We start from the raw sequence: 18,368 nt of genomic DNA on the forward strand, positions 1-18,368 counted from the left end.
AAGCAAGCAGTAAAGGGGTTGTGTGTAGAGCAGGGAGGGGGCAGGCAGCGGGAGCTGGAGGGGTTATGTTGGTAGCAGAGAAGGGTTTGGAAGCAGATGCTGGAGGCATAGGCGGCGAGTTATATGGGCCTGTGGTGCCCGTGCTCCACCAATATTCAAGAAGGTGGGCCCGGCTCCACCAATGTTTGGGCTTATATTTTCAGAGCCATTCCATCCATAGGAAGGATCGAGGTTTTGGGGACACGCAGGGTCCAGGGTGGTCTCGGGAGTTAGCAGGGGGCCTGGTGCTGGCCCCAGCCCGCCCCATTCTGCTCCGCTCTGCCCCACTCCGCCTCTTCCCACCCCTGCTCTGCCCATGCCCTGCCCCACTCCATCCCTTCCCCCAAATCCCTGCCCCGCATCTTTCCTGCTTTCACTCTCTCCCCTGAACGACGCCAGGAGCTGGTGGGGCAGAGTGGGGCAGAGTGGCCTGGGACCCGTTCTGGGCACCACCAAAAATTATACAAACCTGGCACCCATGGCTGGAGGGGTTGTGTGGGGAGGAGACAGGAAGAAGATGCAGGAGGGATTGTGGGGGGGGGGCAGCGAGGGGCAGGAAGCAGACGCTGGAGGGATTGTGTGGGGAGTTGGGAGGCGAGGGAAGCAGGTGCTGTGAGGGTTGTGTAGGGAGCAGGGAGGGGCAGGAACCATGCTGTGGAGGGGTTTGGTGGGGAGCAGGGAGGGCGCAGGAAGCAGGCACTGGAGCACAGTCAGTGAGGTATATGGGTCCGTGGTGCCCATGCTCCAGGAATATTCAAGACCCAGGGGCCCAGCTCCACCAATGTTTGGAGCCAGGTCTCTCCTCCTACTCTGCCCGCTGTCCCCTCGCGCCTCCCCCGGCCCCACCTGCTGTCCTCACGCGCCTCCCTCAGAGTGTGTCACGGCCCCACCTGCCGCCCCAGTCACTGCCATAACCGCCACTAGTGGCAGCGTAGCGGGGCTAAGGCTGCTTCCTGCCCGCCCTCGCTCTGTGACACTCCCGGAACGGACAGCACATTCCTGCGGCCCTGGAGGGGGTGTATTTCCATGCACTGCCCCCGGCCTGACCGCCAACGCCACAGCTTCCATTGGCCAGGAACTGCAGCCAATGGGAGCTGTGGGGGCGGTGCCTGCAGGCCCTCCAGGCCCCTCACCTAGGTGCTGCTGCCAGAGGGGTGTGCAGGTTGCTTTCAGGAGCTGTCCAACGTAAGTGCCTCACCCTCTCCCGCACCCCAACCCCTTGCCCCAGGAAAGAGCAAGCTTCCTGCATCCAAACTCCCTCCTACAGCCTGCACCCTCCACTCCTTTGCATACCCAAACTCCCTCCCAGAGCTGGAATCCCTCACCACCTCCCACACCTCCTGCCCAGCACAGAGACCGCACCCCAAACCAACTTCCTCACCCAAACTCCCCCAAGCCTGCACCCCTCACCCCCTCCCACACCACAACCCCCTGCCCCAGCCCAGATCCCACCCCCCAAAGCCCCTCCCTTACCCAGACTTCCTCCCAGAGCCTGCACCCTGCACTTGCTCCTGCACCCCAACCCTCTGCCCCAGCCCAGAGCCCACACCCAGTACCCAAACTCCCTCCCAGAGTCTTAGGCAGCTATGGAGACGGGAGTGGAACTTGGACCTCTTCTAGGCACTGTGATGTTACTGACCTGAACTATGACCATATAGATCATTGTCTGTAGTGACACCAAATCTTGTATAAAGGGGGCCAAATAAGGTATCTAAGACAAGGTTATGGTTTGCTGGTTATGATTATGCTGTCTGTATGTACATATCATTTTTATATTTAAAGTTATAAGCATTGGCTCTATACTGTCTGTATTTCAAACTTATGCTATGCTTCTGGGTGACACCCCAGACAGTTTGGCATCAGCACTGCCTAGCCTGCTTGATGGCCCATTAAGGACCATCAGCTATACAACTGACCCATTGAGAGAAGGCAGATACACCTTATGACTCAGCAAGGCATGCAGGGACGTGCCTATGGACAGAACTCTGAGATTTTTTCATGCCATTTGCTGGATAACTTGTCTTTGGAACAAAGAAAGAGAGGCCACATGGCAAGATACTATAAAAGGCTGCTGGAGCTCCTCCATCTGATCTTCAGTCCTGCTTCTTGCCTCTGGAGGGACTTTGCTACAAACTGAAGCTCTGAACAAAGGATTGAATGACCCATCCCAGCTGTGGATGTACTCCAGAGACTTGATTTCAACCTGCAGTTTATTCCACCACTGCTAGAAGCCTGAACCAAGAACTTTGCCATTACTGTATGTAATTGATTCCATTTGACCAATTCTAGCTCTCATCTATATCTTTTTCCTTTTATGAATAAACCTTTAGATTTTAGATTCTAAAGGATTGGCAACAGGATGATTTGTGAGTAAGATCTGATTTGTATATTGATCTGGGTCTCGGGCTTGGTCCTTTGGGACTGGGAGAACCTTTTTACTTTTAAATGGGGTATTCATTTTCATAACCATTCATCCCCATAAGGAGTGGCAATGGTGGTGATACTGGGAAACTGGAGTGTTTAAGGGAATTGCTTGCATGACTTGTGGTTAGCCAGTGGGGTAAAACCGAAGTCTTCTCTGGTTGGTTAGTTTGGTTTGCCTTGGTGTGCAAAGGAACCCCAGCCTTGGGCTGTAACTGCCCTGCTCTGAGCAATTTGTCCTGAATTGACACTCTCAGAAGCGTCCCACCAAAGGCAGCATCGTTACAGGCACCACCAAAAATTATACAGCACAGAGAGGGGCAGGAATCAGGCGCTGGAGGGGTAGTGTGTGGAGTAGGGAGAGGCAGGAAGCAGGCATTGGAGGGGTTGTGTGGGGAGCTGAGAGGGGCAGGAAGTAGGCGCTGGAGGGGTTGTAAGGGGAGTGGTGGGGGTGGAAAGCAGGTGCTGGAGGGGTTGGGTGGGGAGCTAGGTTGGGGTGGGAAGCCGATGCTGGAGATTCTCTGTGGGGCTGCAGGATGAGCTGGGAGCAAGGCAGGGATGGGAGCAGCTGCGTGCAGAGCAGGCTGCAAACGGCAGCCCTTCAGCAGGATGCTGCTGTGTGCAGAGCAGAGACAGAGCCGAGAGGGCCTGCAGCCAGAGAGCTGAGCAAAAGGGGCCTGCAGGGGACTCTCCACAACACAGAGCCAGCAGCTGGCCTTGGAGCCCCAGGATCCAGAAGGAAGCTAAAGCTCTGGGGGTCAGCCTAGCAAGGGGGCAGTCTCCTTTGCCTGGGCCTGAATCAATGTTATGTAGCCAGGGATGACTGCAGGTCTTTTGGGACAATTGGTCTATAACTTTTGCCTGCTTAGGAATTTACCATGGAAAGTAGGTCAAGTTATTTTCAGTAAAGAATGTTCTAAACAGTGTGATGCAGCATGGCCAGAAGGCAGCAGGAGACTGATAGAAAGGAGAGATATGTAAACCCCAGGATGATGAGAGCCTCATTCCCTGTAGAGGGAAGAGAGGCTGCTACAGTTTAATTAGAGCACCTGAAGCCAATTAGAGCACCTGAAGCCAGTCACCTGATAAAACCCCCCTGCTTCAATCAGACAATTGGAGGAGTTGAAGCAGAATGGTTTGGTGTTGGAGCAGAGACCAGTTTGAAGGGAAGCAGAGGAGAGTTTGGAGAATTACTGTGATGGGCCAGAAGACCAAGACCCTAGGTGAAGGGAAACCCGGCTTGTACAGAGCAGAGGGACTCCACTGACACAAAGGGTTGGGAGAAATCTTGCCCAAGCAGAGAGAGGGCAGGAAGCCCCACAAGCTGAAGGGCTGGAGAGAGAAGTAGCCCAGGGGAAGGAGTCACTAGTTCAAGTCGTTTGCCACTATCCCTAGGGCCCCTGGGCTGGGACACGGAGTAGAGGGCGGGCCCAGGGTTCCTTCCTCTCCACTCCCCGTCTCTGGGATACTAGTGGGACAATTAATACCCCGGATCAGGGGCGAGAAATGGTGCCCTGAACACTGCCCACAAGAAGAGAAAGTGTGGGATCCATCTTAGTAGTGCCAGCAATTTGCCACAACAGGTGCAAGAGAACCAGACAGAGAGACTGCATTAGTCTGATATAAAAGGCCACGTTGATATAAGCCAAGGACAGAAGAAAAGACGGTTACTCACCTTTGTAACTGTTGTTCTTCGAGATGTGTTGCTCATATCCATTCCAGTTAGGTGTACGCGCCGCGCGTGCACATTCGTCGGAAAACTTTTACCCTAGCAACTCAGTGGGCCGGCAGGTCGCCCCCTAGAGTGGCGCCACCATGGCGCTCCATATATACTCCTGCCGGCCCACCCGCTCCTCAGTTCCTTCTTGCCGGCTACTCCGACAGTGGGGAAGGAGGGCGGGTGCGGAATGGATATGAGCAACACATCTCGAAGAACAACAGTTACAAAGGTGAGTAACCGTCTTTTCTTCTTCGAGTGATTGCTCATATCCATTCCAGTTAGGTGAATCCCAAGCCTTACAAAGGCGGTGGGGTCGGAGTGAAATGTGGCAGAATAAAACTGCCGAGCCAGAGGCTACAGCCTCTCTTGACTGCTGAACCAGGGCATACTGCGAAGCAAAGGTAAGGACCGAGGACCAATGGAGCTTCGCGACAGGTCTCGTGGGTAGAAACACGAGCCAGCAAGGCGGCAGATGAAGCCTGAGCCCTGGTAGAATGCACGGTGATGTGGCTTGGGGAACTATGAGCCAAATCATAACAAGTGGGGATGTCCGCCATCACCCAAGATGAGATCCTCTGAGAGGAAAACAAGCAAGCCCTCCCTTTGGCCCGCTACCGGGGCAGAGCTGGGGCGCCTTAGGCGATGATTCTGTCAGCACAATATAATGCGAGCACTCCACAGATGTCCAAGGAGTGCAACGGTTATGCCCATTGCGTTGAGCTGTGGGTAACATGAAAGGCCAAAACACCTTAGGGAGGAAAGCCGGGTGCGGTCACAACTGCACCTTGTCTTTGTGGAACCTTCGTAAGAGCTCCGATCTCAGAGACCCGTCTGGCCAAGACTAGGTTGAGGCCCCAGGGCGGGGCTGGGCGGCGCACCCGAGGGTGCAAGCGCTCCAAGCCCTTGAGGGACCCCGAACCCATAGAGCGTGGGACACTGAACGTCCATCTTAGCCTGCTGGAAGGTAGGGACGGCTGCTGAGAGTATCCTCAGCGATGATACCGCCAGATCCTGCCGCTGAAGGCCAGAGGCAGGCCAAATAGAGGGGATCGAGACCTCAGCAGGAGCAAGATCGAGCGTACTGCAGCTGTAAAGGAAACGCTTCCACCTGGCTCGGTACGTTGACCAGGTGGAAGGCTGCCTGTCACCCCACTCAGGTACGCAGGAGCCACCGTGAGGCGAAGAGGCTGCAGGTCCGAGTGACGAAGCCTGTCATTGCCCTGAGTGATGAGGTCTGGGCTGACAGGCCGAGCAACGTGGTATGTCAGTGCTGCCTGGACCACTCTGGAGTGATCATGATGACGCACGCTCCGCCCCTGCGGAATTTGAGCAGGACGTAACGAACCAGTGGGAACAGCGGGAAGGCATAATGCAGTTGGCCGTTCCACGGTATCAGGAATGCGTCCAAGATCGATTCCGAGGAGAGACCTTGGAAGGAGCAGAACACCTGGCATTTCCTGCACTCGCGGTGAGCGAACAGGTCTGTGTGAGGAACCATTTCCACTTCCGGAAAGCGGGACGCCTCACATGGGGCAGAGTGATGACTCGTAAGACAGGAAAGACCTGCTGAGTCAAAGAGATAAGACGTTCCGAACGCCTGGGAGAAAGGACGTCGCCAGCTCCATCGAGCGGGCCATGCAAAAGACCCGGAAATGGATGGCCTCCTGACAAAAAAGGGGGGAGGACTATGTCCCCCCTGAATGCTTATGAAGCACCTGGCCATTGTGTTGGCTGTAAACACCGAGATACAACGGCCTCGCAGCTGCCGCTGGAACCCCTGGCATGCCAGGCGGACTACTCTGATTTTTGGGGCATTAATGAGGAATGCCAGCTCCCTAGAAGACCGAAGGCCTTAAGCTCGGAGGTGACCATGAGCACTCGAGCAGAGAGATGATGCGTCCGCCGTCAGGGGCAGTGAGGGCTGGGGCGGATGAAACCGCCTCCTGTCCACACCAAGGAGGGAGTTTGGTTACAAACTTGCGGGCAACCATGGACCCAGGAGACTGAGACAAGAACGAGCTGAGGTCGTTGGGAAAGCCTTCAGACCTCAGATGATTGATGCCATCGCCTAAAACCGCAGTTGCGATAAGCAGGCTCCGGCTAGGTAGGAGACCAAGATAGCCCCTAGGAAGCCCAACCTCTGCGTGGGAACCAGAGTGGATTGCTCTATAGTAATCATCAGGCCTTGATCTGTGAATAAGACCGTGACGATGCCCACGGCTGAGTGGGTTATGTGTCAGAGTCTCCTCGGATAAGCGAATCGTCCCAATACGGAAAAACGCATATCCGACATAGCTACGGTAGGCGGCGACTATGGCCGTAAACCGGGAGTATTCACCACTGGCTATAAAGCGGAGGCATCTCCCGTGCGGAGGGAAGATGGCATTGCGAAAGTACGCGTCCTTCCTATCCAGGGCGGCATAGTAGCCCCCAGGAGGCAAGGATGGAATAATGGTTCCCAGGGATACCATGCAGAACTTCAACCTTATCCCAAACCGGTTGAGTCCATGCAGGACCAGGGAGGTCTGAGACCTGTGTTCGAGTGGGGAACTAGGGCATAACGGGAGTAAAACCCCTAGCCCCTTTCGTCCGCTGAAGGGGGACAGGGCTGGAGCAATTTAAAGGTGGTACCTATGCTCCATCGTGCGCAGGACCCAGCGATCTAAAAGTAACTGGGGCCATGCCAGGAGAAAGCGGGATCAGGATCCCGCCCTGCGACTGGTACACCGCCCTCCGGCGAACCTTGGAAGGTCCGTCTTTGGTCCCAGTGGTAATTGCGAGGGACCTCGACTTTGGCTTTTTAGGGGGCCTGACGTTTGTCTGCGACCACCTTGGCCTTGCCGTTTTCCAGAGTTCTGCCTCTGGCTAGGCACAGAGTATGGCGGCTGGGGCCATAAAGGCCTGCGTTTGGTCGCAAGCGTATACACGCTGAGACGCATTAGGACCCTATTGTCCAGCAGGCTTCGCAGTCTGGGGCTGTCTCTGCCGCGAAGATGCCTTTACCAACAAAGGGTAAATTCTTTCCCCCGTCCTCCAAGACGGCAGCGAACTCTAGGTGGGAGGTTCGAGGGAGAAACTCCTCCACCCAGGTGCTATAATTATCGCAGCTAAGCAAGGCTTGTTGCTTTGCTACCCAGAGGCGCAGGGCCCCTGCAGAGTACACCTTGCATTCGCCAAGGCTCTTTCTGCTTCGGGGCTGGCGCCCGCTGGCCATGATATCAGGATCGTGGTCCTGAGCATAAAATCTGCGCATATGGGATGACACAGATGCGTGTCCGGATGGCCATGGAGGTACTAAAAGAAGGCACGGGCCGAGTCTCTGACTCACTCGGACCTTGCCCAACTCGGCACCGGGGACCGGCATCGTGAGGCGTATCGGTACCTGGAACGAGATCCAGACCCGCAACCAGAACGGTGTCGGGAGGTCGACCGAGATCTCGAGGCTCGGAGAAGAGCTACAGGAGCCAAGGTACCTGCCCCGGTGCCAGATGTCGGAACGGTGCCGATAGCGGGTCGGCGAACGGGATACCGACCGGTGCAGCGAGTGTGACCAGTACCGAGGAAAACAGTACCGGGACTGCCAGTGGTGTCCGGCGTGCCGACAGGACTTGGAGTGTCTGCAGGACCGTGATCATGGACGGTGCCGCTCTGCTGTACTGACAGGGGACAGTCCCTTGAAGAGACTGTATTACCCGTACCGACGGTGCCCGGGTCAGGCAGCACTGACTCTGTCATGGCACTGAGAGCCCTCGCCGTTGGTAACATCTCCGGCGTGCAGGGAACAGCAGGCTCAACCACAGTGCGTACTGGGGAGCTGTCAGGCACCGGATTCGACGGCCCTCGTGGGGCCGGGATCCACGGTACCGAGGTCATCAGAGCTTCGGTAGGTGCCGGTGCCGGGCGAACCGAGTTAGATAAGCTGTCTGGCTGCGGTGCCGTCAGCACTGAAGCAGCGGGAGTAATACGCTCAACCACGGCGCGTGCCGGGGAGCCGTCGGGCACCGGATTCGATAGCCCTTGTGGGACTGGAATCGACGGTGCCGATAGAAGCAGCCGGAACAGGAGCTCAACCACGGCGCGTGTCTGGGAGCCGTCAGGCACCGGATTCTACGGCCCTTGCGGGACCGGGATCGACGGTGCCGACGTCATCGGTGCCGCAGCAGGTGTCGGTGCCGGGCGATCCGACTTAGACTAGCTCTCTGACCGCGGTGCCGTTGGCACGGAAGCAGCCGGAGCATTAGCTCGACCACGGCGCGTGCCGGGGAGCCGTCAGGCACCGGATACTACGGCCCTTGCGGGACCGGGATCGACGGTGCCGACGTCATCGGTGCCGCAGCAGGTGTCGGTGCCGGGCGATCCGACGTAGACGAGCTCTCTGGCTGCGGTGCCGCTGGCACGGAAGCAGCAGGAGCAATACGCTCAACCACGGCGCGTGCCGGGGAGCCGTCAGGCACCGGATTCTACGGCCCGTGTGGGACCGGGATCGACGGTGCCGACGCCATCGGTGCCGCAGCAGGTGTCGGTGCCGGGCGATCTGACGTAGACGAGCCCTCTGGCTGCGGTGCCGCTGGCACGGAAGCAGCAGGAGCAATACGCTCAACCACGGCGCGTGCCGGGGAGCCGTCAGGCACCGGATTCTACGGCCCGTGTGGGACCGGGATCGACGGTGACGACGCCATCGGTGCCGCAGCAGGTGTCGGTGCTGGGCGATCCGACGTAGACGAGCCCTCTGGCTGCGGTGCCGCTGGCACGGAAGCAGCAGGAGCAATACGCTCAACCACGGCGCGTGCCGGGGAGCCGTCAGGCACCGGATTCTACGGCCCTTGTGGGACCGGGATCGACGGTGACGACGTCATCGGTGCCGTAGCAGGTGTCAGCGCCGGGCGATCCGACTAGACGAGCTCTCTGGCTGCGGTGCCGCTGGCACGGAAGCAGCAGGAGCAATACGCTCAACCACGGCGCGTGCCGGGGAGCCGTCAGGCACCGGATCCTACGGCCCTTATGGGACCGGGATCGACGGTGACGACGTCATCGGTGTCGTAGCAGGTGTCAGCGCCGGGCGATCCGAGTAGACGAGCTCTCTGGCTGCGGTGCCGCTGGCACGGAAGCAGCAGGAGCAATACGCTCAACCACGGCGCGTGCCGGGGAGCCGTCAGGCACCGGATTCTACGGCCCTCGTGGGACCGGGATCGACGGTGCCGGGCGAGCCATCTTAGACGAGCTGTCTAGCTGTGGTGCAGCTGGCACAGAAGCAGCAGGAGCAGTAAGCTCTACCACGGCGCGAGCCGGGGAGCTGCCAGGCAGCGGATTCCCTGGTCCTGGGGGACTGGAATCGACGGAGCCGAAGTCATCGGTGCCTCTGCAGGTGACGGTGCCGGATAACGCAACTGAGGCGAGCTCTCTGGCTGCGATGCAGGTGGCACGGAAGTAGCGGGAGCAGGGGGCTCAACCACGGCGCGTGCCGGGGAGCCGCCAGGCACCAGCAGGAATCGTAGACTCTCTCGACCTCGGAAGAAGGGAGCGGTGCCGAGTCGACATCGGTGCCGGCGACGGTCGGTGCCGAAAGCCTTGGTGGTACCGGCGGGGTCCGGTGCCGAGGAGGCGCTTCTGCCCGCCGCTTGAACATCGCTCCGCGCCCAAGGTGGAGGGGCAAGTGAAAGTCCCGCACCTTTTTGTTCTCGGCTTAAAAGCCTTGCAAATGGGGCACTTATCTGTCAAGTGTGATTCCCTGAGGCACTTCAAACAGGAGTCATGTAGATCTCTCTTCGGCCGCGGCTTCTGGCAAGCCGGGCCCCTTTTTTTAAAACCCGGTGAGCCATGCATGGCTCCGGCACTGGGCTCATGGAAGGGGCTACTTCCTGAACCCCGCTAACTAAACTAACCATGTTAGCAAAGAAAACACGTATAACCATACAAATATATATATAAAAGTGTTATAACTGCATAATTAAATACGAGAAAACGAGTAGCTAGGGAAGTGGAGGTCAGCTAAGCCGCGCTCCACTGTTCCAACGACCGACACGGGCGGTAAGAAGGAACTGAGGAGCGGGTGGGCCGGCAGGAGTATATATGGAGCGCCATGGTGGCGCCACTCTAGGGGGCGACCTGCCGGCCCACTGAGTTGCTAGGGTAAAAGTTTTCCGACGAATGTGCACGCGCGGCGCGTACACCTAACTGGAATGGATATGAGCAATCACTCGAAGAAGAAGTTATGGTTGTTAAACACCAAAATTGGCGTGCCTGATATTAGGCCTAATTGGTGGACAAAATATCGAGGGGATGGGATATTCCACCCGCCACTCCCATTGGGGTTCCTTACAGAAAGAGGGGTAAAAACCAGAGAGAAGTTACTGGAGCGAGCTTCACCATCATGGCTGCCACCTCCACCATCTCCTGGGCCTGGCCCTTCTTTGTGCTAATCCTGAGAAGTGTCCTGACCCGACCAGGCCAGGGAGGAAACCAGATGACATCACCACCTCCACCAGCTGTGGCTGAATCCCAGCCACCAGCTGGGATGAAACAGGATCAAACTGTAATAGCAGTGCCAGCCACTCTCAGCTAACTGCTTCTCTCTTCCCCAAAAGGACAGTTCCTGCCATCTTGGATCCCATCTTAGAGACACTCCAACAAGGGGCTTTTCCTCCTAAAGCTCACTCCAGCTAAAGGGAAAGGGACAAGACCAATTGTTACACTGGAAGCCTGACTTAATACTGTACATTTCAAATGCTTTGCTTGGTTCTACTTCTGTCCTTTCTCTGTAAGAAGAGGTTTAAAGGCTGTGTAGTGGAGTGTTTGCCATGGCACGGAGCAGGCTGAGGGCTCTGTATCCCAACCCAGACCTGGTTTAACACTGGAGAGGGACTGGCATGCAGTAACACCTTTGGCCCATATATTCCATCTCAATTATACACCAGGCCTCATAGTCTAATCGTTGCTCTGGCTGGAGCAGCCGCTAGCAGCAACTGTGCAGGAAGTGCTGTTGTAAGTAGAGGGGCCCCGATGAGAAAGGCCATGTGGTGATCCTGGGGGAGGCATCTGCTATCCTAAAGAACGAGACTGGAGAGGGCACCCCAGCCACATGAGGACCTGAACCCTCAGCTGGGTGTCCCCAGGGCCAAGCCACGAATTCTGCTGTTTTATCTTGAATTGTAACAGCTGAAGCCATGGCACCCAGGGTGTTTTCAACCCTTCCCTTTCCTGCTAGCCCTAGTAAAATACCCACTCCCCTCAGTCATGGCTCCAGGTGCTTACTGGGCCTAGCAGCTGAAGCACCTTCAGCGCATGCCTCTGAGTCATGGTGCCCCATGGCACTGCCGAGTGCCTTATGGGTCTGATCCCACAGCTCTGATCAGCTGTGCCAGTTACAGTCCTGACGAAGGTGAGTGGGAAAACAGCTCTGCAGGGAAGAGAAGGGAGGGATGGAGCCAGCCCCTGCCAGCCTGTCCATGCTAACCCACCTCAGACCGGCAGGAACCAGCTGGAGGCTGTTTGGTGCTCATGGTAAAATCAGATATGTATGCCAATGAGGCCTCATCAGCACCTCTCCAGTGGACCCCCTCTGAGCAGTCTGAGAAGAGGTCGAGCATGCAATGAGTTATGGAAGTGGAATCCTGCTGTCCTCGGGTGACAGCTCAGGCTCACATGCAGGGTAAGCCTGCAGTGCTACTTGTCTTGCTCTATGACAGTAAGTCTCCAGAGCCAACAAGCCAGCTCCTCTCCCCAGGGCCTAAAGCCACAGTGCAGTGTGTTGCTGCTGGTGACTCCCTCCCTGCCTGTAAGGGACACACTGCATGGCAGAGTGGGGACTGACCACCCGGAGAGGCCTGAGCTTGACATGCAGAGGTCAAGGAACCCAAGCCTGGACAAGATGTGCCCCAGCTAAGGACATGCCTGGAATGTGGTGGCAGAGGAGGGGGGCTCCATGGGGAGGCAGCTGTTCTGTCCTGCCACCTACAGGCATCAGGATAACGAGGGGATGCAACTCCCACCACATATTGCCATGTGAGGATGCCTAAGTCCACCAACTTCCAACCCCGATGTTCAGAGTTAGCCCTGCAGCTCCAGTACATTTCTCCCTCAACACCTTTCGCCAGTCCTACTGCTGAGCATTGCCTGCACCAGCGGAAATGAGTGCTCTTGAACTGGAACAGGGCTCCTGAAATTTCCATGTGTAGCCAGGAGAAGGCGGCTGGCCTTACCTCAGTGTGGGTGTATGCAGCTGCAGCATCCCTCTGCAGGGAGCTCCGGATGTCAGGGAGGCTGCTGGAACAGTTTTCCTTGTCCCTTGTGTTTGGCTCACTCCAAATTACATCCACGTTCCCTGTTGCATCCATGTTCTCTCTGGTGAGGTTTCTGGACACTTCCTAGGAAATTGAGAGAGAGAGAAAGAGAGAGCTGTGATTTTACTGCCATTGGCACTTTCCAAATTCAGGCCCTTGGTCACAACGTGCTTGGAGCTTGCATTATTGCTAACCTGAATGGCACACCCTGACAGTTAGAAATGCCTTCACTAGACAGACATCTGCTGCCTGATTATTCTTCAGGACCCCTTTCTGGGGCGAGAAGAGGGGACTTCCTATTGTTGTTCTTAACTAGCAGCCACATAGAGAGAACAAGAAGCCCTAGAAAAACAAGCCACTTTCATCTCTAGTCTCTCCGAGAGATCACTCCCTTGGGCAGCAGGTACCATAGGCTGGGGAGGCTATGCCTCCCCAAACAGTCATGCATGGTCGCACCCATGCTCTACCCCCAGGGCTCCCGCTTCCGCTCTGCGGCCTGGCTCCAGGGGCTGGTAGGGCCACCCTGCTTGTGTTCCCTCCCAGTGCTCCAGGGCTGGGGGTGCTATCTTGGGACAGGATCTGGTGGCCACAGTGGGAGGAGTGGGCAGAAGGCGGGGGGGGGGGCTGGTGGCTAGCCTTCCCCAGCTAGTGGTTCATGCACCACCCATGACAACTCTCCTTTATGGAACTTTTAATACAGCACAGAGACATCTAGTGCTAAAGCATATCATTATAGGCAGGCTGCCGACCCATCCTGCAGCACCACCGGGCTGGGTGATGTTCCACAGAGTGGACACAGAGAGAGACTTAAACTTGCCCTCAAGGTGCCCTTTAACTTAGTGCAGTGGTTTTCAACCTTTTTTCATTTGCGGACCCCTAAGAAATTTCGAATGGAGGTGCTTTGGAAATCTTAGACATAGTCTGTGGACCCGCAGAGATCCGTGGACCTCAGGTGGAAAACCACTGTCTTATGGGAAAGGGCCCTCGGCTGGGAGCCAGGAGGCCATACGTTCTAAAGTCTGTTCTTCCAGTGTGCGCATTGCTACCCACTTCAAGCCCTTACTACCAAGCATGGCCATAGACTCTGGGTCAGTGGCAAGTATTATTTCCCCTACTGCACAAATGAGTTGACTGAGCGGTTGCACAAGGTCGATGCAGGGAGCAGAATCCAATTCTCTAATATGGCAGACCAAGTCTCATCTGCTTAGGTACAATGTCTTGCAGAATGAACATGCCAGATCTAAGATGGCTACCCTGACTGTAACCACAGCTCTAACCTGTGGACAGCACTTCTCCTCCCCAAGAACTCCCCAAGAACCCCAACAACCCAGAACTCCTGATCTCTAACATCCCACTGCTATCTAGCAGACAGCTGTGTCACGATTGTGTCATGTCCCCCACTAGTGGCTGGGCCACACACAGGATAACACTCACACCTTTGGCTCAAGTGGCACAGGTTTGTGTTGAGGGGCTGAAGGTCCCTGGCCTGAGCCCTGTTGCCAACCCATGGTGGGGTCCCTGTGGTTATATGTGACAGAAGTTCTGGTTTCAAGGATTTATATTGCCACTTTCATCTCACTTCATTGTATAGTCTATAAGTAAAATCCTGCATTCATAATATAAGTCCCTACTCAGGCAAAATGCTCACTGAAATCAATGGAGGTTCTGTAAACCCTGCCTGGCATTTTGCTCTGTGCACACTGACAACAGTGACTCCCTGCTGGCACTTTTCACACACTGATGTGCATGTGTACAACCAACGTTTCCTTAGGTTGTTAACATTGGAGTTTGACACAGCACAGCCTCTCAGGTCAGGTGCCAGGCAGACATGGAGCTCCCAGCTCTGAGGATGCTGGATACACAGCAGTCCTTCCACTGCTCTGAAGCCCCTTATGAGTACTGCTATTGTTGATCTCTGTGTGAGTTCCTTAAAATTGCCAAGTGTGTTGTGTAAAACTCCAAGATTGTACTAGATTGCCTTGATGCTATGACTGTCATGCAACAGCTCTGCCTCTTCCATGCCTCTGTCACCATACATGCTCCCATGCTCAGAAGGACCTGGGGCACAGATCCTGCCAAAGAACTGAACTGCTTCATTATCTAATTACATTTTCTCAGCTATGAAACTGGCAGAAAACAGGACACATCATCCTCCACTGCCCAGAACACAGACTGGTGAATCTTGGGCCGTAGTTCCTCTGTTACTATACAAGAGTTGGCTCTGTTCATCTATATTAATGGCAGAAGGATCTAGAATGACCACCTAGTCTGACCTCCTGCTGTGACAAAGTGGGAATTTTCTGTAATATGTTTAATGAATGATGTGTATGGTGTGACCTACTTGATACGCATGTGCAACTTGACTAGGGATTGCTAGTGGGTGCAAAAGGGTTAAATGCTCCCTGGGCAGAGCAGGAGACATGTCTCAGATCTGTCAGGGATGGTATAAATGGGTCAATAAAGGTTTGGCTGAAACAGACCAAAATCAATGGAGCATCCAGACAGACAATGGGAGCCCAAGGACTGTACAACTGGCCCCTACCAATAGGAAACTGGCAGGTGAATCATGTGAACATTAGTAGGAGCACTGCCAGCAAATTGAGGGAAGTGATTATTCCCCTCTATTCAGTACTGGTGAGGCCACATCTGGAGTACTGTGTCCAGTTTTGGTCCCCACACTACAGAAGGGATGTGGACAAATTGGAGAGAGTCCAGCAGAGGGCAATGAAAATGATCAGGGGGCTGAAGCACATGACTTACGAGGAGAGGCTGAGGGAACTGGGCTTGTTTAGTCTGCACAAGAGAAGAGTGAGGGGGGATTTGATAGCAGCTTTCAACTACTTGAAGAGGGGTTCCAAAGAGGATGGAGCTCAGCTGTTCTCAGTGGTGGCAGATGACAGAACAAGGAGTAATGGTCTCAAGTTGCAATGTGGGTTGGATATTAGGAAACACTATTTCTCTAGGAGGGTGGTGAAGCACTGGAATGAGTTATTTAGGGAGGTGGTGGAATCTCCTTCCTTAGAGGTTTTTAGGGCCTGGCTTGACAAAGCCCTGGCTGGGATGATTTAGTTGGTGTTGGTCCTGGTCCTGCTTTGAGCGGGGGTTGAACTAGATGACCTCCTGAGGTCTCTTCCAACCCTAATATTCTATGAACTCAGCATGAGTCTGCAGGAGGATGAGACTGGACCAAAAGGTGTCAGATATCTGGGATAAACATTGGCTTTTGGAGAGACTCAGCAGCTCTCGCTTGGGACCGACAAAGAAACAGATGGAGAGTGACAGTGGCCTAGCTGAGTAAAGCACTAGCTTGAGCAGGATGGACTGTGTCTTAACGGTTGAGTCTCTCTGCTAACACGAGGACTTTCTGAGTTTATATCCAGTTGACTAATAAAAATGACTGTGTTTGAAAAGGCTTCCGGGTGTCACTGAAAATACTTGCTGAGGTGCATGGGTCCCTGAACAGTTTACACATCCCTGACTAGGAGTGTAGCTCAGTGGGACTCATTGGGCAGCGCTCCCAGTGTGAAACGAGTGCTTGAGCCCAGAGGCTCAGTCCTGCTGTGGTTGAGGCTGTGTGGGCTGTGTGTAAGGAAGAGTTGGGTCCCTTGTGGGGATCTGGTACACTGAAGGGGTTCCTACAGGGACTGTTAAGGTGAGGCACCCACACATAACCCATGCCAGAGTATGTCATCCAATGATTCCTGCACTGTGCCCAAAAGCTAGTGATTAAACGAGTCTGGGTCAGAGTTGTAGAAAGAGCCACCATCAAGTGATGGACAAGCCCCAGATTGGTAATCCGTTGCCATGGTTAATTATCCACACTGTTAAAAATGTACACGTTATTTCCTTTTTGAAATTGGCTAGCTTCAGTGTCCAGCCACTGGAACTTTTTATGCCTTTGGCTGCTAGAATAAAAAGCTTTCTGATATCAGGTATCAGAGGGGTAGCCATGTTAGTCTGCTGCTTTCTGATATCAGGTATCTCCTATGACAAAGATCTTTCTCTACCTTGGTGGGTCCTGCGCTTATTGGCAGATCTGCACACCTCAGTGATCTTCCACTCTGGTGGAACCCACAGTTTGGGTCAACTCCTCCTGTGTCTGATCAGGAGTTCAGAGGTTTGGGAGGAACCCAGGCCCACCCTCTACTCCTGGTTCCAGCCCAGGGCCCTGTGGATTGCAGCTGTCTATAGTGCCTCCTGTAACAGCTGCATGACAGCTACAACTCCCTGGGCTACTTCCCCATAGCCTCCTCCAAACACCTTCTTTATTCTCACCACTGGACCTTCCTCCTGGTGTCTAATAACACTTGTACTCCTTAGTCCTCCAGCAGCACACCCTCACCCTCTCACTCTCACTCTCAGCTCCTTGCACCTCTTGCTCCCAGCTCCTCACATGCCCACCACAAGCTGAAGTGAGCTCTTTTTTAAACCCAGGTGCCCTGATTAGCCTGCCTTGATTGGCTGCAGGTGTTCTAATCAGCCTGTCTGCCTTAATTGGTTCTAGCAGTTTCCTGATTACTCTAGTGCAGACCCTGCTCTGGTCACTCAGGGAACAGAAAACTACTCATCCAGTGACCAGTATATTTGCCCTCTACCAGACTCCTGTACCCCACTGGTCTGGGTCTGTCACACTTCTCTGTATATTGGTACTTACAGATCATAAGCAAGTCACCTCTTGACCTTCTCTTTGTTACTTCTTTAGTAAGAGCTCCTCACAGCAGGACTGCAAAGCAGGTTCCAGTCCTGGATTCATTTTTGGAGCCCTTCTTTGAACTTTCAATTTTTCAAAATCTTTTTTGAAGTGTGGCCCTCAGAAATGGACACAGGATCCAGAAATGGTCTCACACCTCCACATTTATTTAATGTAACCTTCCTGCTCTTACTTGCTAGCTGTTTGCTTATATGTCTAAGTACTGTGTTCGATTTTGTTGCTGCAGCATCACCCTGGGAGCCTGCATTCAGTTGGTTATTTAATGATTAGATTTATCAAATTGCTGAAGGGGGCCTGTCCATGCTACATCCTAGCTGTCAAATCCCACTCCCCCTGCACTTTCTCACCCTTGCAATCTCCGCTCCTCATAAGTTTCCATATTCCTGAGATAACCTTGTAGATCCAAACTGTGGCTACTTCAGATCGGGGAGGTGCGGGCCTTCCCAGAGAACACACTGCCAGCATCCCACTTGTCTCTACCAATAGGACTCCAGCTCAAGCACTTCTGCTGGTCCCAGCTGTGGCCATACAGCTCAGAGTGAGGTGGTTCTCAACTAGGCAACCTTTTTAGGCACTGTGACTTCATGTTCAGCTCATTTCCATCATGCCCCCATGTCCTTCCCAGGACACAGTCCCCCATTCTGTAGGCATGGCCTGCATTCTTTGTCTCTGGATGCATGTATGACCTTGCATTTGGCTGTATTAAAACACGTTGTTTGACTGCACACACCCAACAAAGCAATCCAGCTCACTGTGTATCTGTGATTTGGACTCATCATTATTCACCAGCTCCAACAAGTTTTCTGTCAGCAGCAAATCTTACCAGCAGCAATTTTATGCTTTCTTGTTTATATAGTGAGTTTTTCATCAGAATGTTGTGTGGTATTAAGTCAAATGCCCAATAGAAGCCAAAGTATATTATGTCAGCAGTTTTCATTTTTAAACAAGACCTGTGATCTTGTCAAAGCATAATATCAAGTTTATTTGACAAGACCCATTTGATTGGTATTAATGGTAAAGAGCTAAAAGGTGGAACTGTAAAGACCTGCATCGGCTGTTCCATTATTTTGCCAAGGATAAATGTCATATTGATTGGTATGAGTGGCATTAACAGACTGGGGTGTGCGTGCCCTTGGAGAAGGCATTCAGCTGGAAAATACTGCAATGACAGCGATGCATATTGGATGGTGTGGGCATC

The 18,368-nt window shown here is 54.2% G+C and overlaps 1 protein-coding gene across 1 annotated transcript in view; it reads right to left on the reverse strand.

Moving 5' to 3' along the window:
* The window catches only part of OLFML2B (olfactomedin like 2B), a 128,363-nt gene that overhangs the window by 25,088 nt on the left and 84,907 nt on the right, over positions 1-18,368 (reverse strand). Inside the window, exon 4 of the mRNA XM_030572842.1 lies at positions 12,379-12,543. Coding sequence (XP_030428702.1) covers positions 12,379-12,543 — 165 coding nt within the window. The remainder of the gene's footprint in view (positions 1-12,378; positions 12,544-18,368) is intronic.

Source organism: Gopherus evgoodei, chromosome 8 (assembly GCF_007399415.2).
Source record: "Gopherus evgoodei ecotype Sinaloan lineage chromosome 8, rGopEvg1_v1.p, whole genome shotgun sequence".
Lineage (NCBI taxonomy): Eukaryota > Metazoa > Chordata > Testudines > Testudinidae > Gopherus > Gopherus evgoodei.